The following is a 24750-nucleotide window of genomic DNA, read 5'->3' as shown; positions in this document are numbered from 1 at the left end:
TCCTCCCGCCTGCCCCAGCCCCTTCCCTCGTTCTCGCCCTGCCCCGGCAGCCTCGGGGCTGGCAGCGCCCGGCCGCGGGACCCGCCGCCGCTCTTCGGCCCGTCCCTCCGCCTGCTGCGGCTGCCCGCCCCGCTCCCCCTGCGCGACGTCGCGGCGGAGGTGCCGAGCCTCTGCTGGCTCCCCAGCCCCCACGGCGGGGAGACAGACGCTTCCCGCACCCGGGCGGGTTCCCCGCCGCCCCCCGCCCCCGCCTGCAGGGGTTGCTTTCGGGCGCTGCTGTATCGTCGCGCCCTCCTCCCTCCTCGGTCGCCTTTCCATCCGATCTGCCTCGTCTCGTGAGAAACCGGCTTCGCACCCAGCGCGGGCGTCCTCCTGCTCTTTTATTTATTAAGTGGGAGGTACCCCGTAGCCCCCCCCCCCGGTCCCCCAGCTTGTGTGTCCGCCTGACAGGAACCACACCAGAAATAATCGCTCAGCGTTTCTTGCTGGGGAGAATCAAGCCCTTTATTTGTAGTAGTAAATTCAGTCTCAGCTGAAACATGGTTTCTGTTGAAATTGCTGCGGAGTTGCTGTTAATGCAAATTCTGGCTTTTATGGAAACACCTGTTTGCTAGGAAAAGGACCGAGATGGTTGAGCAGCTGTCAAAAAATAATAGGTGCCTCTCACTAGCAGTCTGCACAAGTGACAGAGTGTGTGCCCCGCTCACTTCAACTTGCTCCTTCAAGTAATTATCCTGCAGAAATTTTCCCAGATGATGGCCACCATTTGGCGCAGGATAGTACTTTGTTGTATGTGAGTCATTCCTCTGCTGTGAGCATAGGCCGTATCTGATAGCTTTGGGGTATTTGTGGCCAATGTTGAATTCTTCAAACAGTTTGTATTGTTCAATAACTAGGTATAATTTTATTTTAGAAACGTGAGATTTGTCTTGTTACCTCCTTTGGCAGGTGTCTCAGAGGATTTCAGTGTGCCAAGTGGTGTTTTATTTGCCATGCAAAGACATAAGCCATCTAGAAGCCTTTTCCACATCAGTGCTTTATAACCCAGGCTCCATAAATTTGGGAACATAGGAGAAGAATCTGGAAATGCTGGTGAATCGCTTCTCTTGGGTACAATTTTTTTCTTATTTTTAAAGAAGGATTTTATGTACCTTGTTTTTATTAACAAGGTATTTCACAAACTGAAATTGGTGCTTCCTGCTTGAAGGTACATTGATTTGCTGATTGTTCCGCTTTCTTCTGCATGTGTTTTGTCACTCCTCTCTTCAGGCATCATATACACTTTTTTATAAGTTTCTCCTTATTTCCCTTTTGTCCATTCTTTTTTCTAGTGTCCATTTTCAGTTCTTCATTTGAGCCAAACATTTCAGGTGTTTCTAAAACAGTTGTTCCTGCCTCTTCACCCTAAGTTTGTGACCTACAATGGAATGTCCAGGGAATGAAATCAGCAGTGGCTAACAGCTAATTAGTAACAGTTAGTTAACAACCCAGCAAGTGATGATTATCGAGTTAGTAATGAGTCTTCCTTTAAAAACCTACCCTTTAAAATTAAATAGAATATGCTATCTAGTGACTGGAGAGATAATACAGGATGATGCGTGTAGCTCTCAAATACCGCTCTGTGCCTAAATTAATTTCTTAGTAGCAGTTCAATCCTATTAATTCAGAAACTTGCCTGTTGTTGTGGGCAAAACTGTCTTGACTCGGGGAATTTAATTTGATTTATTGCCAGTTAACATAAACTTTTAATTACTGATTTGGCTAGTGACATACAAAGAAGACAACCAGTGAAACAAACACTTGGGGAAGACTCCTTTCCTCTCCCTGCCCTTCACTCCAGACACCTCCCCTCCCCTGGTTGTCCCCACAGGTTCCACCCTGTCCCTGGGGTGAGGCAGCGCTGGTGCAGGAGCCTGGGGTTGGTGCATGGAGGTTTCTTTCTGCTGCTCCTTCTTCCTCATTTCTTCTGCTCCCACGTGGGCCCCTCCATGGGCCACAGTCCCCTCAAGGGTGTGCCTGCCCCACTGTGGGCACCTTCAGAGGCTGCAGTCCTCTCAGGGGTGTCCCTGCTCTGGTGTGGAGAGCCTCCTTCCACGAGTGCATCTCCAGCTGCGTCCCCAGCAGTGCCCCCTTCCCCATGCCTCCCGCTGTGTCTTTTTTAGCATGCTGTCACACACCTCCTCTTGTGCTTCCCGTTGTGCTTTCTGCCACCGGCAGCTCCCCCCTTTCTTAAATAAGTGGGAGCAGAGGCACTGTGTGCTCATCTGATGAGTTGGAGTTTTGGCAGGCAGTGGGTTTTGTCCATTACAGAGCCAGCTAGAACTGGCCATGACCATCACAGGGCAGTTGATGACCTCCTCCCATGCAGTCACCCGCTACCAAAACCTGCGGTTTATCCCCAACACACCCGTGTGCCACTTGGGTGATGCTGGGAGAAAGGTCCTGTCGTTGCCTAATTATAGGAACTCGGGTCTCCTTTCACAAATGTAGAAATAAACCCAAACTTCTCTGCTGTAGTGTGCTAAATAGCAATATTGTGTTACGTCACTACGTTGGTAACACTTTTACAATTCTATTTCTTATTAACTTGTCTGTCTGAGTAGTGTCTGCTCCTATGTAACTACTGATACCTGGGTTCAGAGGCGGCTGGTTTCTGTAATGATCACATTCATACATGTTTTCATAGTTGGGTTTTTTTGCCTAAAATTTCCTCAAAGAGTTAGTTTTCCTCTGTTTTTCAGATCTGAAGGTACTAGTTCTGCTGATGCAAAGGTGGCAGCTCAAGTTGCCAGGGAAGAGTCAGAGCTCTGGTCCACCAGCGTGAGTAGTCATGTTCTTCTTGGAGATCATTTCACTTCTTTGTTGTTTTGTTTGCCCCACTCATTCAACGATTTTTGTTATCTCATCCCTCTTACCTTTTGGTCTGAAATGCTGCCACCTTGACTTCCGTGTGGGATTGTGTATGTTAGAAGAGATGAGATTTCAGGTTTGGGGCAACCAAGCCATCCTCTCTCAATCCTTGCAAGGTGGAATCTTGGTAGAACAAGGAATAATCGAGAGTAGTGATGTTTAACAGAAGGCTTGGGAGCAAAAAGTTTCATAGGCACTAAATTGCTGTTGACAGCAGAGCCTGTGTGCACAGGGCTGGGTGCAGCTGTGGTAAGAGTTGGCAAGAGTGACAATGGTGGTAAATGGTCAGTGTAGTATTGAATCCTGCTCTTCCGTAGCCTAACATGCATGCTGCCTTGGGTGGGTATAAGTCCCCGTAACATCTCCCTTCTCTCTTCCCAAGTACATATTGTTTCTAGCTGTACAAATTCTTTACTTGATGTTTAACTTAAAAATGCAGAAAGTTATGTGGTTTTCCTGAACTGTTGCAGGGTGCAGAGTCCTTGGAGTGAAGAGACTATGTATTGATATTGCTCTTAACAGACAGGAAATAAGCCATTCTTCTTGCTCCTCAGGGCTTTCTGTCCTACACTGTGCCTTAAACATGGAAACTGTAGAAATGAATAGTGTATCCTTGAAACGTCCTCACTCTGAGGATGATGTGACTAATGCAGATGAAATTAAAAGACAGAAGATCTCAGAGAAGTCTGAGACAGGGAACGACTCTGGGCAGAGCGTTGAGACTGTAACAGGACAACCTGACAAATCTCTGCTTGAGGACACGAAAAATGAAATAATCCCCAATGAGGAAAGTGAGGAGCAGGAAGATGAGGAACTAGAGGACAGTGATGAAGATGGAGATCCAGAGAGCTTTGCAGACATGATGAAGCATGGACTGACAGAAAGTGACGTTGGCATAACTAAATTTGTTAGCTCTCATAAAGGGTTTTCTGGAATCTTAAAAGAGAGGTAACTTTTTGTCTTGTTATGTATGTTAATTCCTTGTGTTAAGCAGCTGTTCTCTGTTTTCCTTTTATGAGTCACAGGATGCAACTGGATTATGTGCGGCCTCTTGGGAGGTTCATCACTTTCTTCTCCTAGTGCTGAGACTGAAAGAAAGGTTTAATTTGGGACTTTTCTAAATTTTTTTTTCCCCCTTCTTTCCTGTCAAATGGAGCTCTGAAAAAGGAAGCTGTGTATGGATAGAAACACATGATTACACTGACCTTTGCTATTTCTCTTGCTCTCTGGCAGTAGCATACAGCATAAAACCTTATGCAGTATGCCCACCTTTTGTACCACCGTTCAGTGCTGATACAGGAGGCACTGCAGAACGATGTTGAAACCATCGCTCTTTGGTTTTTCTCTGCCTTTTTTTGTGCTAATGTCTTTAAACACGTGTATTGTCAGATGGTCTGTTAGGCTTTAAATTATAGTCTGGTCAGTTGTAGTGTCATTTACAAAACATAAGAAGGAATTTTATAACTCGGTGTGAAATTTTACATTATATACTTAATAAGGTGTTTGGGTTTTAGTAGCTTTTTTTAATGAAACTTCCAGTTTTTTTTAAATTAAATAACCTCTTTGAATAAAACAGAATGCAAATACAAAAACTCACTGAAGTGAGAATCATTGTTGCCCTGACTTAGCAAAGCAGTTAAGGGTGCTTTGTTTACACACCAAGAAGTCCCTGTTTTTAAATACTGGCTTCATATATAGATCATTTTACATAATAAAGTGATATGTACATATTATATATGTACTTAATCTTTATATGCAGCATTAAGCAGCTAGCATAATCCTTCACTGGGGAACACAGTCTGTGCTGAACCTCCTTCTGGGAAATCAGCCAGTTTTGAACCAAGGAGACCAAAGGTAGCTGGATGGTAGAAACATTCGTTGGCTCATGGTTTTTCTTTGATCCTAGTTTATAATACCTATCATTAATTTAGTTCTGGCGTTTTTATGGTACCAGTCACTAGCATGTCTAGACAGCTACAGATAATAGGAGAGAGGACACATAACACTCCTGAGGAAGGAATTCTACCAATATGATGTATGGCTGCACCAAGGTATGGCAAACGGGGGCTTGGGGGAGATGCAGTAGAAACATTCCCATGGTGAAGTTTTATTTGTCTTTCAACATTCATAGACTAAGATTGTTTTTCTTTTTCTTTTTTTCCTTTACAAGCAAATGCTACTTAAAAATCATTTAGCCGTTGCAACATAGACTGTTAAAGTCAGGGCGTTTTTGTTATTGGACATAGTGACTTGATTGAAAATGTCACAGTCAAATTCTTTGTTGCTGTCATAGAGTATGCAGAGCAACTGTTTATTTGAAAGATGTTCTTTACAATTGAATGCATGTTACACAGCTGAATTTGTCCTGCTTTCCTTAGGTTGGCTAACATGCACTTTATTCTATAGCTTACTTGAAGTGACAGAATTAATGCATGTGTGTTCACATTGTAGCAGTGCGGTAGAGTCTTAATTGCTAGTAATGACTGGTATTAAGGATATGCATTACTGATCTCTGCAAGCTAGTGAGAAAATGACTCAGAATAACTACAGCAGGTGTTTGGTTATCTGCAAAGAAGTCTGCTGTGTTTAGATATGCCAGACCTTCTGCGTTCTCATGGTATCCTTCTGAGGGATGGGAATAGGTACAGCTTTCTCATGGTTGAATTTTCTTTTATGTGAATTGAATTATGTGAATTTGGAATTCTTGAGTGAATTCTGCTAACAAAAAGCTTCTTGGGAAAGGACTTTATGTGATGTGGGATTTTTATTTTTTTTATTACAAATTTAATGCATGTTTCTTCCTATCAGATATTCAGACTTTGTTGTCCATGAAATAGGCAAAGATGGACGTGTGAGCCATTTAGATGACTTTTCTGTTCCAGTGGATGATGAGGTAAATTTTGAGGTAAAGATTTGGTAATGGCTATGCTCCTTAAGCAAAAACATTAAAAGGCTGAAAGATGTTCTGTGAGGGTTATTGAATGTTTGTTTTTCCACCCCCAAATATGTGTTAGGACCCATCAGAAGAAACATTTACAGTTTTGTCAGATGAAGACAAGCAGCGTTTAGAGGAGCTCCAGCTTCTTAAGAATAAGGAAACGAGTGTGGCCATAGAGGTAAAATTAATAAATTATATGAAGGGGTGGGGTGGGATGAGAGAGTGAGTGAGTGGAAGGTACGTGATGTACTTTCTAATGCATCTAAGGTATAAGAGCAGTTTGAACATGATGCAACAGGTAATAACTGAAATGTTTCCACTTTAGGGTTTAATTCTGTGAAGCCTTACAGATACACTCAAATTCATGCACATGAGTTATCGTTTTGATTTCGGTGGGACTGTACACATGAACTCAAATACATGTCTTAATTTCTGTGGCATTAAAATTTTCTTGCAGTATTTTTGTTTTTTGTCTAGTAGTATTTTATAGAATAATTATATAAGAAGGATTAAATAAAACATCCGTCCTGATGAAAGACTATTTCAAGGTCACTGTTCAGTGATTTAATAGAAAAGAAGATAAATATGCTCTTCTGTAACAAGCAAAATAAGAAGGTACAAAATGAAATGCAAACTCTGTATTTTTAAACATCCAAATATTCCATATACTTGAAGAATAACTGTTGAGCTAAACTTGGGACACAGAGATGAGTGGGATTAAATTTGGTATTTTCAAATATGCATTCACACATTAAATAATCTTATCTAGCCTTTTTTTTTATTTATTGCATATAGAAAAACTTTATTTTGCCAGAGTTTTCATTAGAAGAGGGAATTTTATTAAGCACAGAAGAAGGGAATAAATCTTGAGAATTTTCTTTTGTGAATATTGAGGCTGGGGGTTGTAGCAGAGTTGTTTATTATTTTTCAAACTAATTTTAATAAGTAGGCCGGACTTTTAAAAGTACACCTATTCAGTTAGTGTGATTTGGTAGGTTTTCTTTAAGCATGCAAAGTTTAACTCTGAGAGAATCCCTCCCATTTTGTATTACTTTATGTGGTTTCTACATGTGTGTGTATTAACACAGGTAATTGAAGACACCAAAGAAAAAAGAACAGTTATCCATCAGGCTGTGAAGTCCTTGTTTCCTGGACTGGAGACTAAAACAGAAGATCGAGATGGAAAAAAATACATTATTGCTTATCATGCTGCTGGGAAAAAAGCACTGGCAAGTGAGTTTCAGTATCAGAGCAGTTGGGTAAAGTAAATGCTAAAATTATCCCCAAACCAAAAATCGTTAGTAAATACGTCAAGTGGGTGGAGTGTACTTCGTAATGTAATCTGCCTTTGCTTTTTCCTCTTTGAAACTGATGCTGTGCATCTAAAATGACTAGGAACAGAAGGAGTGTCTCAAGTTTAAATTTCTACTTGTTTTTCTTTCCAAATCATTCGTCAAATAAAACCATGTTAGAAGTGAGAGGATTTTTTGCTATTTCAGTGGGAATAAGCAAAATAGGGGCTTTATTTTCAGTATTGGAGCTTAGCTTTCATGAACTTACCTGGACGTGTAAGAGTGCATTGTGGAAGTAAGAGGTTGTAGTTGAAATGCATACATTACACTGTCAGTCACTGTAATCTTGACTATCTTGAAAATCCGTTACAAAATTCTCAATGACGTGAATAAAGACAAGCACCTATTTGTTTTCTCAGAGTTATATTTTTTTATGAACATAATATATTTACCATGATCTTTAAGGCTACTTCTGCTGCCAGGGCTAATTACATTTGCAGAAAATTGTCTTTATTCATTATAAATCACAGTTACTATTTTGGAATAATCAAAGTAATGAAGGATTTTCAAAATGAAGTGTTATCCACCTTAACCTTGCCAAATACTGTTTTGGTTACTGGCGATAAATTCATGTGTTCTACATCTTTTAATGTTACTACAAATTTGTTGCTATTGAGAGGATTGTCTACATGCAGAATGTTGCACGTTTAACGCAAGGTATTAATGTTTTATTTAAACTGATTGCATTCCTATGTCACTTCAACCTACGACAAGTGACAGTATGTAAACCTAGCCCTTTCATTTTGAAGATGAAGGAGATGGGGAAAGGTTAAGGAGATAATTTAAAATTGGAAATAACACCATATCCACATTCAATTTAGTTACTATTTTTTAAGGCTTGTTCTAAGCAAATATGTTTTACTTTAATTGGTACAATTATAATATGTTTATGTATCTTGTTTAACCATGTTTAGAAAATTTGTATGTTTGCATGCTTTTTGCATGGAGTATGTATACTTACCAGCACCAAATTCTCCTCAGACAGTTTTGTTCTCTGTTGGTTCGTACTGGTTTTACCTCCACCTTTTCCTTCTGCTGCTTCTATTCTTTAACCATTGTTACAGTGAAGTGATTGTTATTGAGCTGACCAATCTGATTTAAGAGATACTGTATAAAAGAATAAGTATTGGAAATACGCTGAAAAGAATTTAGTGATGTGTCTCTAGGATTAAAACATTATCTGAAGCACCATCTTGTGATGCAGAGAAGCATCATCCATTCAAACTTGGATTCCTAAGCTGTGATGGTACAAACACCTGTGCATGTTGGTGGAGATGTGTGCAGTTTCAGTGAGTGTGTGTAAATGCTTATGAATGTAGGATTTAAGAGTGCAAGTTCTTTTTAGTCAGGATTATATTTATCTTTTGTGTTTATATAGCCACTAATGCATCTTAGTCCTGAGTGGGTTCCCCAGGCAAGAAACATTTCAGAAGTGTAGAATATTCGAAGATTAGCTGAGATACCCGATTACTTTTGTTGATAATGTAAAAGGCTACCAAACATCCTTTGCCTAAAATTTAAAATTAGAAGCTGCTCTGTGTCTATAGTAAGTTTACACCCAAAATACTTAAAATACTGCCTTACTAAATTGTCAGTAAACTGTTTCATCATTGTCCACAAATGAAGTTTGTTGCATCTCCGATTGAAGCTTTCCATATGTTCACTGTTTGCCTCTGCACGATTCCATTGCATAACTGTCTAAATTGCTGTCATCCACCACCTAACTGTTGGATGCTCCCTAAAGCATAAACAATCCCATAACCATAAACCTGCATGTTCACCTCTAAAAACCCTTTGACAGTCTAAAAATTAAATGCTACTCTCTTGTGCTCTTTATGCTATGCATTGGGACAGAGGTCAGAACTGCAACAGGTAAGAGATGTTGACATTTCATGCTAACAAAATGAAATGCCAACCATTATGACCTCCTAAATAGCAACAAGACTGGCCAAACTAGTAACAATTAATTCATTAACACACACAGACACGATAAGTTATGCTTAAAATTCCCTGCAACAGCCAAAAATTGGGCTTGTGCTACCTCTTTTTCCTAGTGCAGTACAGGCAGTAGTCATTCAGTGCAGAGAACGTCTGCCAGTAATAAGTGACGTGAGTTACCAGTTTTGACAATACTGTTTGACATCCATGGTAAATTTTCCATTGACTTCATTAAGCTGAGCCTTTGCCCTTCAGCATTGTATTTCAGACACTACTATCTGTATTTATACAACCTTAAAAGTATATATCATACATTCCAATATTAAAAAAGAGCTTCCAGCCCTCAAGCTGCAGCAAAAGGTTTGGAAAAAGGGCTTAGAAATATGATTTCACTGTCAAAAATGTAACAACTCTGAAACATAGCAATAGGGAGTGCAAACTGTCCTTCTGGTCCATCTACCCAGTTGAATACTTTGAAGTAGTGGTTGAGGAATGGTTAAATATCGGGACTGTAACTGCAGCCTCCCAGTACACAGCATGACGGGCAGTGTGGTGGATAGGCATGTGGCTGTGATGCCCAAAGCATGAGGAGCCCATTGATAGGTATAGTATCTATAGGGTCCTTTTAGTCTAGCCCAGATTAGGGCTCACTTTTTGAAGGGTGTTGAAATGACTGCGTGTAAGATGGATTAAATTTAAAGAACAATTCCAGCTGGAGAAGACTTTCCTTGTGAATCACGCTCTGTCTTCCTCTCTTCCCTTCTAATTACCAAGTTCTTAATGAAGGACCTTGCTCTTCAAGCTGAATGCAGTGTTTCCTTGACTGTGTTTAAGAGCAGTGGTGGCTAAGAAGGGAGACCAGCGGGAGCATGAGGTCTCTTAACAGGCTTTGGACCATGCTGCTCAGTTTAGGCCCTAGGAAACTCCATGGGGGGGGCTTTGCTTATTAACTGATGGTACAAGGCAAGTGTTGCAATAATTTTTAAGTGATTAAAAACTATGTGTATAGTATTTTATACTGTAGCATCCAAAACTGTTTTTGCAGAAGTGTGTGTATGGATGGCAGCTTCTCAAAAAAGCAAGAATTATCTTTTACCAGAAAGTTTCCTGACAATTAAACATATTCACTGGCTGTGTGGGCTATCTGGCTTTATTAAACTAACAGGAGCAAAAAGAGCAAAATTTCCCAAGAACTTCTTTCCTGCATTGGTGTTTATATACTGGAACAGGACTGGCTTTTTTCAGTTAGCTTTTGCTGTTAACGAAAGACACTTAAGCCCTTTTTGTACAAAATCAGGAATGTCTGCTTGGTGGCTACCAAGAGATAACGGACTTCTGATTTAAAACAAAACCAAATCCTTAGTTTTCTTCTTACAAAACAGGAGTTGGTAAACAAAGCACCTCAAAATTGATTGCTAAACCTGTGTAGAATCAGTCCGCCTTCCCAGTAATGCCATCAACAGTGGATGATTGTAAAAGGAAAGTTTTATCTCTGGAGGCTTTTGTGTGCAACAAAAGCTTGACAAATACATTGACAGTTTTCTTCCCTCTCCAGAAAACACCGAATTGTAAATCAGTTGTAAGTCTGCTGAAGTTATTTCGCCCTCTGGCCTTCCCTAAACACTGCACAGTATCTGGCTCGAATTACTTGTTAATGTCTCTATTATGCCAGATTTCTCTCTTCCACAGGATTTAAAAAAAAAATTGCCTTAAAGTAATTTCTTAAGAGTATATTTTTTTTTAGTCTTTTGTAGAGATACGACCCATGCTTTTGCATGACACACAAAAAATCCTACAGAAGTAAAGAATATGTTAGTACTATAAGTAGTAATCGTAGTCTTCCCACAAACAGGCCTCCAATGGTCCTCATCTGTTAATTATAGAAGGCCCTAGATGAAATGTGGAGTGGCTTTTATTGTTGAAAGTCAGTGTAATTATAATGTTTTTGAGAAATTCAGTCAGGCAATATGGCAGTTAAATGATTAGCGTATATTTTTAATAATTTCGTGACGAAGGAACTGTCACCATTTCATTCAGGATTTTCTAGGTGACAGAATTGATTAAAGAAAAGCATACAGCCCAGTGGAAGGGGAGAAGGTCTTTTTCAATGTGCTTTGCAGCTTTTTTCTTTTCTTTCTTTTTTTTTTTTTTTTAAAGCAGTTGGAAATTAGCAGAAATTGACTCTTGCACATTTGTTTTAAATGTAGCTGCAATGGCAAAGATACTAATTGACACTTTACAAATTTTCACCTTTCTTTTTTAAAGATCCAAGAAAACACTCTTGGCCAAAATCTAGGGGAAGCTACTGCCACTTTGTACTGTACAAGGAGAACAAGGATACTATGGATGCCATTAATGTCCTATCCAAATTTTTAAGGTAAGGCTGTTGTTTCTGCCAGCCTGGATAGCATGCAGTCCTCCCCCTTGTCCTGGTTTCAGCTAGGATGGAGTTAATTTTCTTCCTAGTAGCTGGTATAGTGTTGTGTTTTGGATTTAGTATGAGAAGAATGTTGATAACACACTGAGGTTTTCAGTTGTTGCTAAGTAGTGTTTAGTCTAAAGTCAAGGATTTTTCAGCTTCTCATGCCCAGGCAGCGAGAAAGCTGGAGGGGCACAAGAAGTTGGGAGGGGGCACAGCCAGGACAGCTGATCCAAACTGGCCAACGGGGTATTCCAGACCATGTGATGTCATGCCCAGTGTCTAAACTGGGGGGAGTGGGGGCTGGGGGGGTGGGGACAGATCGCTGCTTGGGAACTAACTGGGCATCAGTCAGTGAGTGGTGAGCAGTTGCATTGTGCATCACTTGTTTTGTCTATTCCAATTTGTTTATTTTTATTGTCATTATTAATATTATCATTATTATTTTCTTCCTTTCTATCCTATTAAACTGTCTTTATCTCAACCCACAAGTTTTACTTTTTTTTTTTTTTTCTCTCCCAATTCTCTCCCCCATCCCACTGGGTGGATGGGGAGTGAGGGAGCGGCTGCGTGGTCCTTAGTTGTTGGCTGGGGTTAAAACCCTGTATATTTCATGTTACTGTGAATGTTATGCTTCAGAATTGTGTAAGAGCAACACAAATTATTACTATTGCCTAATTTGTAGCCAGTGTTTAACAGTGTTAAAAAAAAAAAAAAGTTATTTTAGAATATCAAATTTGAAACTTGTAAGTTTTGGAAGGAGGTGAGAATGGAACAGAATGATCCCAAGAAATTTAAAAGACTGTACTCTACTACTTCAATGGAAAAAGGTCCACAATTGAAGTTGGCTGATGTGAGAAAGGCTTGGCAGCTCAAAGCCTTAATGTGCGTAACCTGAATTAAAAGCCATTTTTTTCCCAGTGTGTGAATATATGCAAGTATGTTATGAACCTGTCAGATATTGTTGTGATAATATGCTGATCAGTTCCTAAGCGGTTACAGTTGATAAACTGTTGTTCCATGTATTAATTTCTCCATGGCAACACAGTCTTAGTTCCTTTCACCCCATCAAGTGCAGCAACAAAAAGATTTGCCAAAGGCGTGATGTGAACACAGTGAATTGCAGGGGAAGGACTGCTTTAAAATTGGGTCAATTCAGTGATCTACTTCTTATAGGGAAACTTCGCTACTTCCCTTCTTTTCCCTTCGCCCTTCCTGTCCAAAAATAAATGTTTGTAATCTAGGCTCTTAACCAGTATACTACTAGTATTTGTATTTGAGAACAGAATGGTAGGAGCATAGTTTGGTGGAAGAATTTATGTAATGGCAATCCTGCCTACCCCCTGGTGCCCATAGCTGGAATAACTGAAAATATTCCCTGTGTAACACAGGCTGTAAAGTACAAAGTGGAAAAAGGAAAGGAAATTTTCCACTCAAGGAAAGAAATACATCAAATTTTAAATTAACTTCTCATATTCTCACATAATGTGTGTGCATGGTATTCAAACAGACATGTTATTTGAAGTTTAAGGAAGAAATGAACATGTTTGTGTTTTGTTTTTTTTTAGTGGAATTAGTGGTGGCTGCATGTTTGTGCATTGAGTGGATGTATATAAAGAAGTACTTCAAAGCTTATATTCTGAAAGCACAGTTGTGGCAAAAGCGAATCTGTCTACGTATATTTTTTTCTGTGTTTTATGTACTTATAGATGAGATTAGAAAATGTCACACGTCAAATTGTAGCCAGTTCTGGGGAATATATGTATATTTTCTATTTTTAATACTGATGATTAATAATTCTAGGTAATTATAGTGAAAATTATGTTCGATCTGTGGCTATTTTAATATACATAATATCTGTTACTGTTGCATTTAAGAGTGAAGCCAAACATATTTTCCTACATGGGAACTAAAGATAAAAGGGCTATAACAGTTCAAGAGATCGCTGTTCTTAGGTAAGTGAAAGTACACTGGAGTATTTGCACTCGTACCATGATAGCTTGAATATCTTGCTAAATACCTTGAAGACTCAGTATGCATGTGATACAAATGGCAGATTCAGGTCCTGATCTTGTAAAGCACGTGTATTAATGAAGATGCTATAATCCTTTTTTATTCCGTGGTGATTGCTAGTATTTTCAGTCAGTGGTGCTCCGAGTCATAGGCTGGATACATGTATTTGGCTGAAGCAGTGGGCCAAATTGCCTACGTGCTCTTACTTTGCATGGCTCCCATGCAACAGCAGAAAAACAGAATGACACAGTGAAAATTATGTCCTATTTCCTTCCTGACTTTTGTTTCCCCCTTCCTCCAGCTGGAATCCTATTTTCTTTCTCACTGAACACTCTGAACAGCTCCAGAGAAGGCTAACCACTGTCTTTGCTCATCTGTGAGTAGCCAGAAGAGGCAAAAATTTATGAGGAATTTTTCCTGCCTTAACCTACTCTCATAAGTCATCTACTAAGAGAAAATAAATTTTATTTTCCTCATATTCCAAGATAATTATGTGGTTTCTGGGCACTTGAAATTAGTGTTACATCCATAACCGAGAATGATGGATGCCTCGCAGTCATATATTACAATATCTGTTTAGCTAGCTGGAATATTCTGCCTGGACTACTGTTTACAACTCTTTGAAAACCACACTCCTCAGGTGAGGAATTCCAAGGTTTGAGAGCCAGAAATTTGATCAAATCCTTGTTAAAAGGGGGGCATTCACTACTTAACTGTTCATATTTTTCCTCCCAGTGGTTTGCATGTGCATACGTTGGCACACATAAAAGGAATTACTGATTTATGAATTGTGAGAAGCCCCAGATTGTTGTTGCTGCAAGGCAAGTTTGCAAAGTGATGACAATTAACCAAACTTGTGGTGTAGCCATCTCAGGTGCTGTTCCTTTGCTTTTAACATGATCACATTTAATGTTGTGTCCAAGAACTTCAGTGTTTTGTAAGCATTGCCTGCAGAGGAGAGTACTGATTTGTGGTGTCTGTTCAGTAGTGCCACAGTACCCGACCCTCCTGCGCAGCCTTGGAGAAGGATGGCGCAGGAGAGGAGACATTACCGTTTATCAGCCCGGTCTGAGCTGGGTGTGCTGTCCATGCTAGTTGGTAAACTTGTCTATCCTGGTATAAATTTTAGTGGAAGTGTCAAAGAGCAGTTCAGTGATGCAAAGAACAGGGTATGCTTCCAAAAGTACTAGCAACAAAAATGACAGATACCAGTGACAGACTGGATTTCATATTTCTTCATCTGCAGTAAGCTTACACAGTGGCTAATTACTTAAGTCCGTGGTTATGACTGCTTACTGGAGTGTATCCATTGTGTCCTTACTCAAATAAAGCAGAGTTCAGCTTGTGGGGTACAGAATACATTAATATTGCAACATACTTTTTATTGAGTGCATACTGTAACATAGATCTGAAAAGACAGTACTAACAGTCTTTGTCACAGTATACATTTTCTCTTGTATAAGTAGCCTTAAGAATTACCTGTTCTTTTATTTTAGGTATTTCATTAAAATACTTCAAAAAGGCAACAATAGAAAATGGGGGAAACTGGACTTGCTGCTTTTTGTTTTGAAATGATGGCATTTCTATATTTGTTTAACTGTGTTTTTCTAGGCATAGGTTTGGTCACTGTTGTCTGTTTCTTTTTAGAATCACTGCACAAAGACTTGCTCATTTGAATAAATGTTTGATGAACTTCAAATTAGGAAATTTCAGTTACAAGAACCATCCACTGAAATTAGGAGAACTGCAAGGGAACCATTTCACTGTTGTTCTCAGGTAGTATGTTAGTATGTATTTGGACAGTTCTATTAGAATTTTTTTTTTTCTCTTTAAATAGTTAAGGGATATCAGTGCATCTTGTGTTACAAAAAAGAAAAGTCCTTCTATTGACAGGAGTCCATTGAATTTGATAAGTGCTATATAATGTTGATGTTGAGCTTTAGTATTATGGGGATCACAAAATAGAGTAAGCCCTTAAGCTGTCTGTAACTCTTTTTTTTTTTTTAATACTAGAAACATAACAGGAACTGATGACCAGATAGAGCAAGCAATGCACTCTCTCAGGGAAATTGGATTCATTAATTACTATGGAATGCAAAGATTTGGAACCACAGCTGTTCCTACATATCAAATTGGCAGGTACGTGTTGTTTTCTTTTTTTTTTTTTTTTTTTTTTTAGATTTTATTTTTATCTCTTTATAAGTTCTCATGTATTTTGGGGAATGTTTTTCTGGCATATTGCATGTGCCAGTTTTAATTTTAGACTTAAGAAAGAACTTGTATCTGAACTTGCTTCAGCACATATCTTGCATAATACCACTACTTTTAATATTCCATAAATCTAAACACTAATACTTCTTTTTTTGCATAAGTTGGCTAAATCTCCTTAAAATATATGTAGTCAGTTCTTAATAAACTTTACTGTTTGAATCTTAGAGCTATTCTACAGAACAATTGGAATGAAGTAATGGATTTGATATTAAAACCACGACCAGGAGGTAAGGACTGAAAAATGATACATCAAGTGTTTTTGCCTCTCCTCTTCCAAGAACTCTTATGTTCAGGAAAAACACTTTTAGATTTTGATTCTTTTAATTTGAATGGACGTTTGTGAGGACAGCTTTGCACATGCTAAACTTCAGCCAGTTTAGCAATGGAGAAGTAATCTTCAGACTCTCTGCTTCTCTTTCCTTGCTGTGCAGTTTCTTGCATTGGGGGTGAAAAGGGACCTGAATACTTACACACAGAGTCTGCTCAGATTTCATGTGAAGCCTTCCAGCCTCAACTATTCTGTGATTCTGTTAATCTGTGTAATTACTGTGACTGAAACTTTAATTTTTCAATTGTTTTAACAAAAGGTGAGATGGATGCTGTTTTGGTGTGTAGTTAAAATATTTTTGTTTTACATCCTTGTTCTAGCTGAAAAGGGATACTTGGTAAAATGCAGAGAAGAATGGGCAAAGACTAAAGATCCAGCAGCAGCCCTCAAGAAACTACCCGTAAAAAGGTGCGTGGAAGGACAGCTTCTACGTGGACTCTTAAAGTATGGAATGAAGAACATAATCTCTGCATTTGGCATAGTGAGTGTAAAAGTGCTGTGGGGTATTTACTTGAATAAACATTGTTTTGATGGTATCATGATGAATTTGAAATAGACTCATAGATGCTTGATGAATAGAAGGTTAAGTGTAAAATCTTTACATTTATCCTGTCTTTTTGCTTGAAGTACTGCTGCATGGTAACTGATGACATCTGTAATTAATGTATGCGTAATAAGCTTTCTAATTTATACAACAAACTCTGGTATGTTGGAAGCAATACAGTTATACTTAGTAACCATGTATAATACAGATCTGAGAATTGTGCAAAGGTTCAGTATCAGAGTTCTTCTGTTTCTTTAAAAGTATAAATCAAACTGATAGTGTGCTATTGAATCAGCTTGGCATAGAGATGGTGGATTCACTGTCATTTTCGAGTACTGTAATCAAGATCAAGTCTTTGGAAAAAATACCTCATCACCAGCAAACTACTGGCCCATTGTAGGAGCTGAGGAATAATTTCTTGTTTATGAAGAAGATAATTAGAGTAACACTGTGGTTTCACATCTGCAAAGTTTATTTACGATTTCAGGAGGTTGAGTATGAATTCAGTGTTTTGTAATAGCCCCAGGTGTTTGATGAGCTGTTGAATTAAAAAAAAGCTTTTTTTTTTTTTTTTTTCCTGAATTTAAGTACAGGGGTTTTTTTTGTGTGGATTTCAAATGTATAAAAGCATTATTTCTTCACATACCTTTTTCCCAAATAATGAACAAAAATCAAATCTGTATATGAAGAAATTGTGTTACTCTTGTTGCTGGAGAAAGTAACATTTCAAATATATGCCGTTTTGGTTATGATTGAGAAAAAAAACTAAAAATACATCTTTCTGATGTTTCACTTCTTTTTTTTTCTTTACCTCTAGATACCAAGAAATAATCGTTTAATGTATATTCATAGCTACCAGAGTTATGTGTGGAATAATATGGTGAGCAAGAGAATAGAAGAATACGGGCTTAGAGCTGTACCAGGAGATCTCACACTTAAAGGAGGTAAAATCAGACAAACAAAAAGTTTTGCTGTATAGTTCAAATTCCTAGGAAAACAAGGCACATATCTGTTTATGTGATACTGCGTACATATTTTCTTTTTCCCTCTCACCCATTTTGGTCCAGTGATTTCTGAATCCATTGGCCAGTTTTAGTCAAATTTTGCAAGGAATTGTAAGTTAGGTATTACATGTCCATGAGCTGTTGGTTTGCTTGTTTTCCCAGATAGCTGGATAGGGAAGAGAGACAATGAAGGACTGATTGTTCTCAAGAATGAATTCAAACCTAGTTGAGCTATGGAGAACTACGGAAGGATGTTATGAATGTTTTAACCACAAAAGTTTTTGTTTGCGTTAGTGTCTTGTAAAGCAGAAGCTCCACTCAGTTAAAACTTTCTTCACTTGGATTTGCTCTGGCATTTCCCTGGGGTGAGAATATCCGCAGTATTTCTCCTTCATGTATGCCTGGTAAGGGGATTATTCATCTAGCAGTCCTTATTTCATTCAACTTTAAAAAGTCACTGGAAACCAGGCTGTGATTCTGCCGGTAACTGTGACAGCCTTGAAGACTGTTACTTCTTTTCTTGGAAATGTTGTCTATTAAGGGAGATAAAACACTGTAGTTATCCCTCTCAAAGTAGGCTTTGTTTCAATCAAATGGTTCATTTTAAATTTAGCTAATGTTAACTGTCACAGACATCCATACTGGCAACTCTTCATTTTTCTGTCCTGATTGTAGCCACAGCTGTTCATATCGAAGAAGGAGATGTTGATAACTACACTATCCATGATGTAGTGATGCCGTTACCTGGATTTGATGTTATTTATCCAAAGCACAAAAGTAAGTCTGACTGTTAACTTATGTACTTACTCTGAAAATGTAAGTCTGCTTTAAGATCGTTCTTAAAAGGAAGATTAGATCTACGGAACCTTGGTGACCATTAAAACAATACACTATTTCAGATCTGATACATTACTGTCAGCCTCTTCCATTTTGATAATAATGGTCTACAGTTGTAACTTGTTTCACTTAACATCAGTCTGTTTCATATTTCTTTTTAGCTCGTAGCTTTTCCAAAGAAAGACATTTTTTACTGAGGCAAAATTATTTATCTCAGCACAAATGGAAAAAAATGGTGAAATGTTAATTGAAAAGTGTATGCATTTGATTTTTAAATTAGAAAACAAACCAAACTTCTAGAATTTGTAACCCAAGCAAACGCTTGGAAGTTAGCAAAAAGAAACAGATCTGTTTAATTAAATATTAACCAACATGAAAGTTTAAAAAAAATATTTTAAAAAGCATATCTTTCATCTCCTGTTTATACAGTGTCTCGGTTCTAAATTGTTTTTAATGGAATAGGTTGAGTGATCTATAATTAATTGCATGGAGCATGATGTTACTATTAAGGGATAGAGTTGTAGAAACATTTCAGTTGGAAAGGACCTCACGAGGCCCTTTGGTCCAACCTTTTGGTCAAAGCAAGGTCAGTGCCCTATTTGGGCCAGCTTGCTCAGGGCTTTGTCTGAAACTTTCAAGAACAAATAGTCTCTAAGTCTTCTCTTCTCTAAGCTAAAGAAGCCCAGTTCTCTTGGACTCTCCTTACAGCACATGGGCTACAACCCCTGGCCATTGAGGTTGTCCTCCATTGGACTCATTCAAGTTCATCAGCATCTACTTTGTACTGGGCGCACTATTCTAAGTGCAGTCTCATTAGTGCCCAGTAAAGGGCAGTAATTGTTTTTCTTTGTGTAGCTACTGGCTAAGCTCCTGATGATATTAGCTTTTGTTGCTGCCAGAGCACTCTGTTAAGTCTTCTTTCCACTGGGAGTCCCAGGGGACTGTCGGCAGAGTTGCTCCCTAGCCTGGACCATTGCAAGGAGTTAATCATTCTCAGGTACAGGACTTTGTCCTTGCTGAATTTCATGAGGTTTCTCTTGGCCCATTCCTCTAGCCTGCCTAAGTCCCTCTGAATGGCAGTCCTGCCTTGAGTGTATCGACTGCCACCCCAGCTTGATTTGTTCACAAACTTGTTGGGGGGAATTCCAGCTCCTCCTCCATGTATGCTGATAAAGGTAACAGGACACATCCCAGTTCCTTGAGGAACTCTGCTTGTAACAAGCTTCTAGGTAGAGCTCAAACCAGTAGTGACTATCCTTTGAGATGATCAGCCAGACAGTTCTTTACCCATCTAGCAGTCCACCCACTGTAATCTTCTAATCTTGGATACAAGGATGCTGTGGGAACATGTCAACAGCCATGCTAAAGGCAAGGTAGGCAACAGTCACTGCTCTCCCCTCATCTACAGGTGTAATAATTTCATCATAGAAGGCAGTAAGGTTGGTGGGTTTTTTGGTTTTTCTTTTCCTTTTTCTCTCTTTGGTAAAACCATGCTCACCACTATTCTCATTGTGTGCCCAGAAACATGTTCCAAGAGGATTAGCTCCATTATTTTTCCTAGGGACCAAAGTGAGTCTGACTGGTCTGTAATGCCCTAGATCATACTTCTTGCCCTTTCTGAAGGTGATTGCAACACTTGGTTTTCTGCAGTCGCCTGGGACCTCCCCAGATCAACACGATCTTTCAGAGATGATAGAGAAAAGCTTTACCATGATGTGAGCCAGCTCTTTCAGCCTGTATCTTCTTCCAGTACTGGTAGTCCCTCTCTTTCCTGAACCTTGCCTCTAGGAACAGAGGCCTGGGAGAGCTTGGTGGTCAAGACTGAGGCAAAGGAGTCACTGAGACCATCAGCCTTATGTCTGTCTCTAGACCAGCTGCCCCGTTTAGCAGCAGGCCAACATTTTCCTTGTTGTATTCTTTCATTCCTGATGTTGCAGCTTAACTCTGTTGCTCTTGATGTCTGTTGCTGATTTCAACTCCAGCTGAGCTTTGGCTTTCTGAACACCATCCCTACGTGCCTGGACAATGTTTGTATAATCCTTCTTCGTAGCTGGCCCTAGCTTTCACCTACTGTATGTGTCCTTATATATGAGCTTAGTCATGAGTTCCCTACATAGCCAAACCAGACTCCCAATACGTATGCTTGTTTTCCTCAATATTGGGTTGAACTGCTCTTGTACTTAGTTGTCCTTAAAAGACCAGTCAAGTCACTTGAGACTGTCTGCCTGTCAGAGCTAAGTCCCAGAGCTAGGATCCCATTTATCACCCACCTCTGAGACACTTGGAAGGTAAAGGTCTTTGTGATGAGCTGTGGCTCTGAACCACACTGAGTTAAAAGATTGGAAAGAAAAGCTGCAATTTGTTACATTCAATATATTTATACTGGGGTTTGCCCACAGTAAGCCTAACTTATTCCTGTTTAAAATTCCCAACTGCATGAAGTAATGCTGGCAATTGCAGTGCAGATGAAAGGCACCAGACAACATTTTAGCTGCAGTATATTCTTGCATTTCCATTGTCTTCCCTGTCTTCCCCAGGTACGCATGCACAAGCCCTTACTTAAGGATACAAGACTTACAGAATTACTCCTTCTGTTGGCAGTGTACTTAAAGGTCCCTACTGGCTAATTTCTTCAGAGGGCGCTCTTAACTCATTTCACTCTGCTGTTGTTTCAAAGAGAACAATGGGTACTCTGGTCCCTTTTATTTTTTTTTTTTTTTCTCTGTATACCTGAGACTAGTCTTGTGAAGTTTAGATAATTGGAAAGCATGTATGAGATGTCAATAAAATATTTTGTAAATTTTGTTTTTAGCTGAGATTTTGATTTGCTAAGATTATTTCTTGGTTACTGGCCTCTACTAATCAGGTTGTGGAAGCAAACAATGTAGGTAATAAGATTTGCAGTAAGTAATTTTAAACTTGTGTAACATTTACCCCATATATGCTGAAACTACTAAATATAAGGGAAGGAATGATCCATGAAAACGGGCTGTTTCAATCAGCCTCTCATGTTAAATATTTTCCTCTCTTGCAGTTGGTGAGGCCTACAAGGAAATGCTAGTAGCTGACAATCTTGATATCAACAACATGAGGCATAAAATCAGAGATTATTCACTTTCTGGAGCCTACAGAAAGATTATCATTCGACCTCAGAATGTCAACTGGTAAGTAGGAGAATAAAGGAAATTACACTTGAATTGACAACATTGAGTATATGTGGGATGACTAAGTACAAGAACCACTAGATTGACCCGCGGGACATACATGTAGACTGAAGCATAGATAGGGAGGAACCTCTGTGCATTTCCCTCGTGTTTTTTATGTAGTCGAAGTTGAACCTTAGCCTTATTTCTTCCTTGGTTGTCTGGTTCTGTGATGCATGAGTGTCAAGACATCTATCTAGTTGTTGGACTCCTTTCAAGGGCTTGCCTGAACACTTCATAGATGATTATTTATGTTGAAACCATGATAGATAATATTCAAAACAGGGTTTTTTGTAGTCTTGCTGTGAGAAACTTGGTTTCCAATTATCTGTCTGTCAATCAAAGATTTGTATCACTTAAACCTACTAAATCACTGTTGTTAGAGATACAACCTAGTTGTCATAGGGCAACTCAATAAATACCTTTTAAACAGGTGACTGTACAAATGTGCAGAAAGACTTGATCACTGATGCATAGGAAAAAAATATAGTGGGTTTAGGAGCGAGACAAAAGAAACAAATGTTAACACTTTATTTTAATTAGTGCTGATGTTTAAAGCTTATCTACTTCCCATTACTTTTTCAGCCTCATCATTACATACAGAATTTCTGTTAAATGAATGGCAGAAAGAGTAGAATATGTATTTAAGCCCTTTCAAAGAAGTTTATATGGCTTTCTTAAAAATGAAAGCTTCCCCCGCCCCCCTGCCCAAGTATTCTTAGAGTTGACACCATTCTTCCCATAATTTCATAAACTATACTTCTTGTATAGCTGGAAATCCTGACAGCCTGAGAGGGAAAGCAGATGAGTTGTGCATAGAAAGTTCTCACTAGTTTGTTTTTTTTTATAATCTTCATCAAACAGACAAGTCTTGTACAGAAAGCTTTACCAGTTATTGCACCGTAAATGCTGCCTTACCTTATTTTATTAGAAAATAAATTTCATTTCAGTTGTAACTGCCAAATTATAATAATAAATATTATTATAACAAATATAAATTTATATAAAACAATAAATGACAATTTTTATTCTAAATTATTTTAAAAATAATTTTAAAATCTTATGTATGTTACAAAGGGAGGTTGTTGCATATGATGATCCCAGAATCCCGTTATTTACTACGGATTTGGATAAGCTGGAAGGAAAACCATTACCAGTTCTTCCTACAGGTAAGTTGATTTTTCTGCTGATGTTTGCAAAATAGAAGTTTGATCTGGCTGTTGCTTTGAACTGCTACATATTGAAAGCTCTTTTAAGGAAGAGCTTTAATTTACCTAGACTGTTAAGCAATGGTATTAAAGATATCCAAAGTTAGGTGTCTAAATAAGTACCCTTATTTCTCAAGAGTGGAAGCACTTCTTCCAGCAGTCTGTATTGACTGTTACATTTTCTTAGAAGCATCTGTAAAATTGTGTAAACGCTTAGAAATAAATGTCTGTGAAATGCATGAAGGTGAAATTAAGCCACAAATTGTCTATATGCTTAAGCATGTATTATTTGCGCTAAACACAAGAGACAACTCAAATACTTAACGGAATTCAATAGAGATTTTTTTATGTAACTCTGGTCACAATGTCTTTTGACACTGCTTTCCAGAAAAAGTAAAGAGAGGCTAGGAATTCAGTTTTGAAAGAACAAAAGTATATTTTGCTTTTAAAAGGAAGAAGGCCCCCCAAACACCACCTCCTGCTGAGAGAAAAATGTTAGAGAAGTTGTTTTATGAAATTTTGCAGTGGATTGTAAAATTGGAGTATGGTGGTGGCGGTTGCTTTGCTTTATGGGTTGGGGGGGTTGGTCATGGGAAATTTTAGTTGAGTTTAGATGGCATCCAGAATAAGCATTACTTATGCGCTTAACAACTTTTTCTTATTTTGTGTCTCCTCTTACCCCTTATGATAGATGGTAAATTCAGGGCACTAAAGATGGAGTTCTCCCTTCCCCCATCCACTTATGCTACCATGGCGATTCGAGAAGTTTTGAAAATGGACACAAGCATAAAAAACCAGACACAACTGAATACTACCTGGTTACGCTGAGTAAACTGCAAAAAAGACTTAGATTTTAACATATATAAAGTGTTTTCCTATTTACATGTTCTGTACAAATCTTTAAAGATTGGTAGTAAGAGATTTGTATTTTTTTAAGTTTTTATTAGTGCTAGCATTTAACTTCAGTAGTCATTTGCAAGATGATGGCTGTATTATAGAACTTAGTGACTGGTGCTTTTTAATGAATGAGTTACTTGAGCTGTAACATGGGTGCATCTTTAAGAAACAGGCTTATAATGGTTTTGGAGGTGGAGGAATGTTTAGCTTGCTTTTTTTTTTTTTTTTGGCAAGCACTGAATGTTTTCATGAGTTCAGCACACCTTGAAGTCTCTTCAAATACATTAAATCACAGCTTAGGAAAATGAGTTACAGCAAAACTGATGTATCAATGAACATTTATGTCGCAGGAGTTTTTGCTGGTAGCATTTGCACCGATGCGGTGGAGGACTCTGCTAGCAAGGCTTTTTACGTGCTCTGTAGATGCACAGCTGTTTTAATTAGTTGGTCTTTTCATGGAGAAAATACTTGTGCGTATTTTCCAGCGTTACTAATACCTGTACCAAAGAACAGGTACCGAAAATAAATGAACCTAAAAGGCAAAGCGTGTATCAAGTCAACGACTTCCTTCACACATCTCATCTGTCCGTTGCCGGCAGGGGCTGAGCCCGGCTTCTGGTAGAAAACAAAATACTACAACGCTGTTCTAAAAAGAGGTTGCATTTTCAGGACATAAAAAGCGTGCGTTGCTTAAAACCGCGTACAAAGGAGCCGGTCACCGCTGCTGCAGGCCGCGCGGGCTGCGAGGCCCTTGGCGCCGCCGTCAGGTACCTCAGGCGAGGAGCAGCACCAAGGGGCGGCGCCTCCTGATCGGGCGGGAACCAATTCCGGCGCCGGCCTAGCCGGGCGCCTCGCGCATGCGCGCTGCCGGCGGAGGGCAGCCGGCGC

General features: G+C 38.9%; 1 protein-coding gene across 2 annotated transcripts; it reads left to right on the top strand.

The window, feature by feature from the left end:
* Nucleotides 1-3493: 3493 nt before the first annotated feature.
* PUS7 (pseudouridylate synthase 7 (putative)) lies at nucleotides 3494-24041 on the top strand. 2 transcript variants are annotated; one of them, XM_010580894.1, is made up of 15 exons: nucleotides 3494-3858; nucleotides 5719-5803; nucleotides 5925-6026; nucleotides 6937-7081; nucleotides 11404-11515; nucleotides 13435-13512; nucleotides 15218-15346; nucleotides 15584-15709; nucleotides 16007-16068; nucleotides 16490-16650; nucleotides 17531-17657; nucleotides 18393-18494; nucleotides 21589-21718; nucleotides 22835-22926; nucleotides 23657-24041. In XM_010580894.1, the coding sequence occupies exons 1-15, from the start codon at nucleotides 3494-3496 to the stop codon at nucleotides 23791-23793; spliced, it is 1953 nt and encodes a 650-aa protein (XP_010579196.1). In that variant the 3' UTR covers nucleotides 23794-24041. The 2 variants fall into 2 exon arrangements, with proteins under 2 accessions (XP_010579196.1, XP_010579195.1); XM_010580893.1 differs by having other exon boundaries at nucleotides 5719-5815.
* Nucleotides 24042-24750: the final 709 nt, after the last annotated feature.

The sequence above is a fragment of the Haliaeetus leucocephalus genome, unplaced genomic scaffold (genome assembly GCF_000737465.1).
Source record: "Haliaeetus leucocephalus isolate CR32 unplaced genomic scaffold, Haliaeetus_leucocephalus-4.0 Scaffold751, whole genome shotgun sequence".
Lineage (NCBI taxonomy): Eukaryota > Metazoa > Chordata > Aves > Accipitriformes > Accipitridae > Haliaeetus > Haliaeetus leucocephalus.
This window is presented reverse-complemented; position numbering and strand designations above follow the sequence as displayed.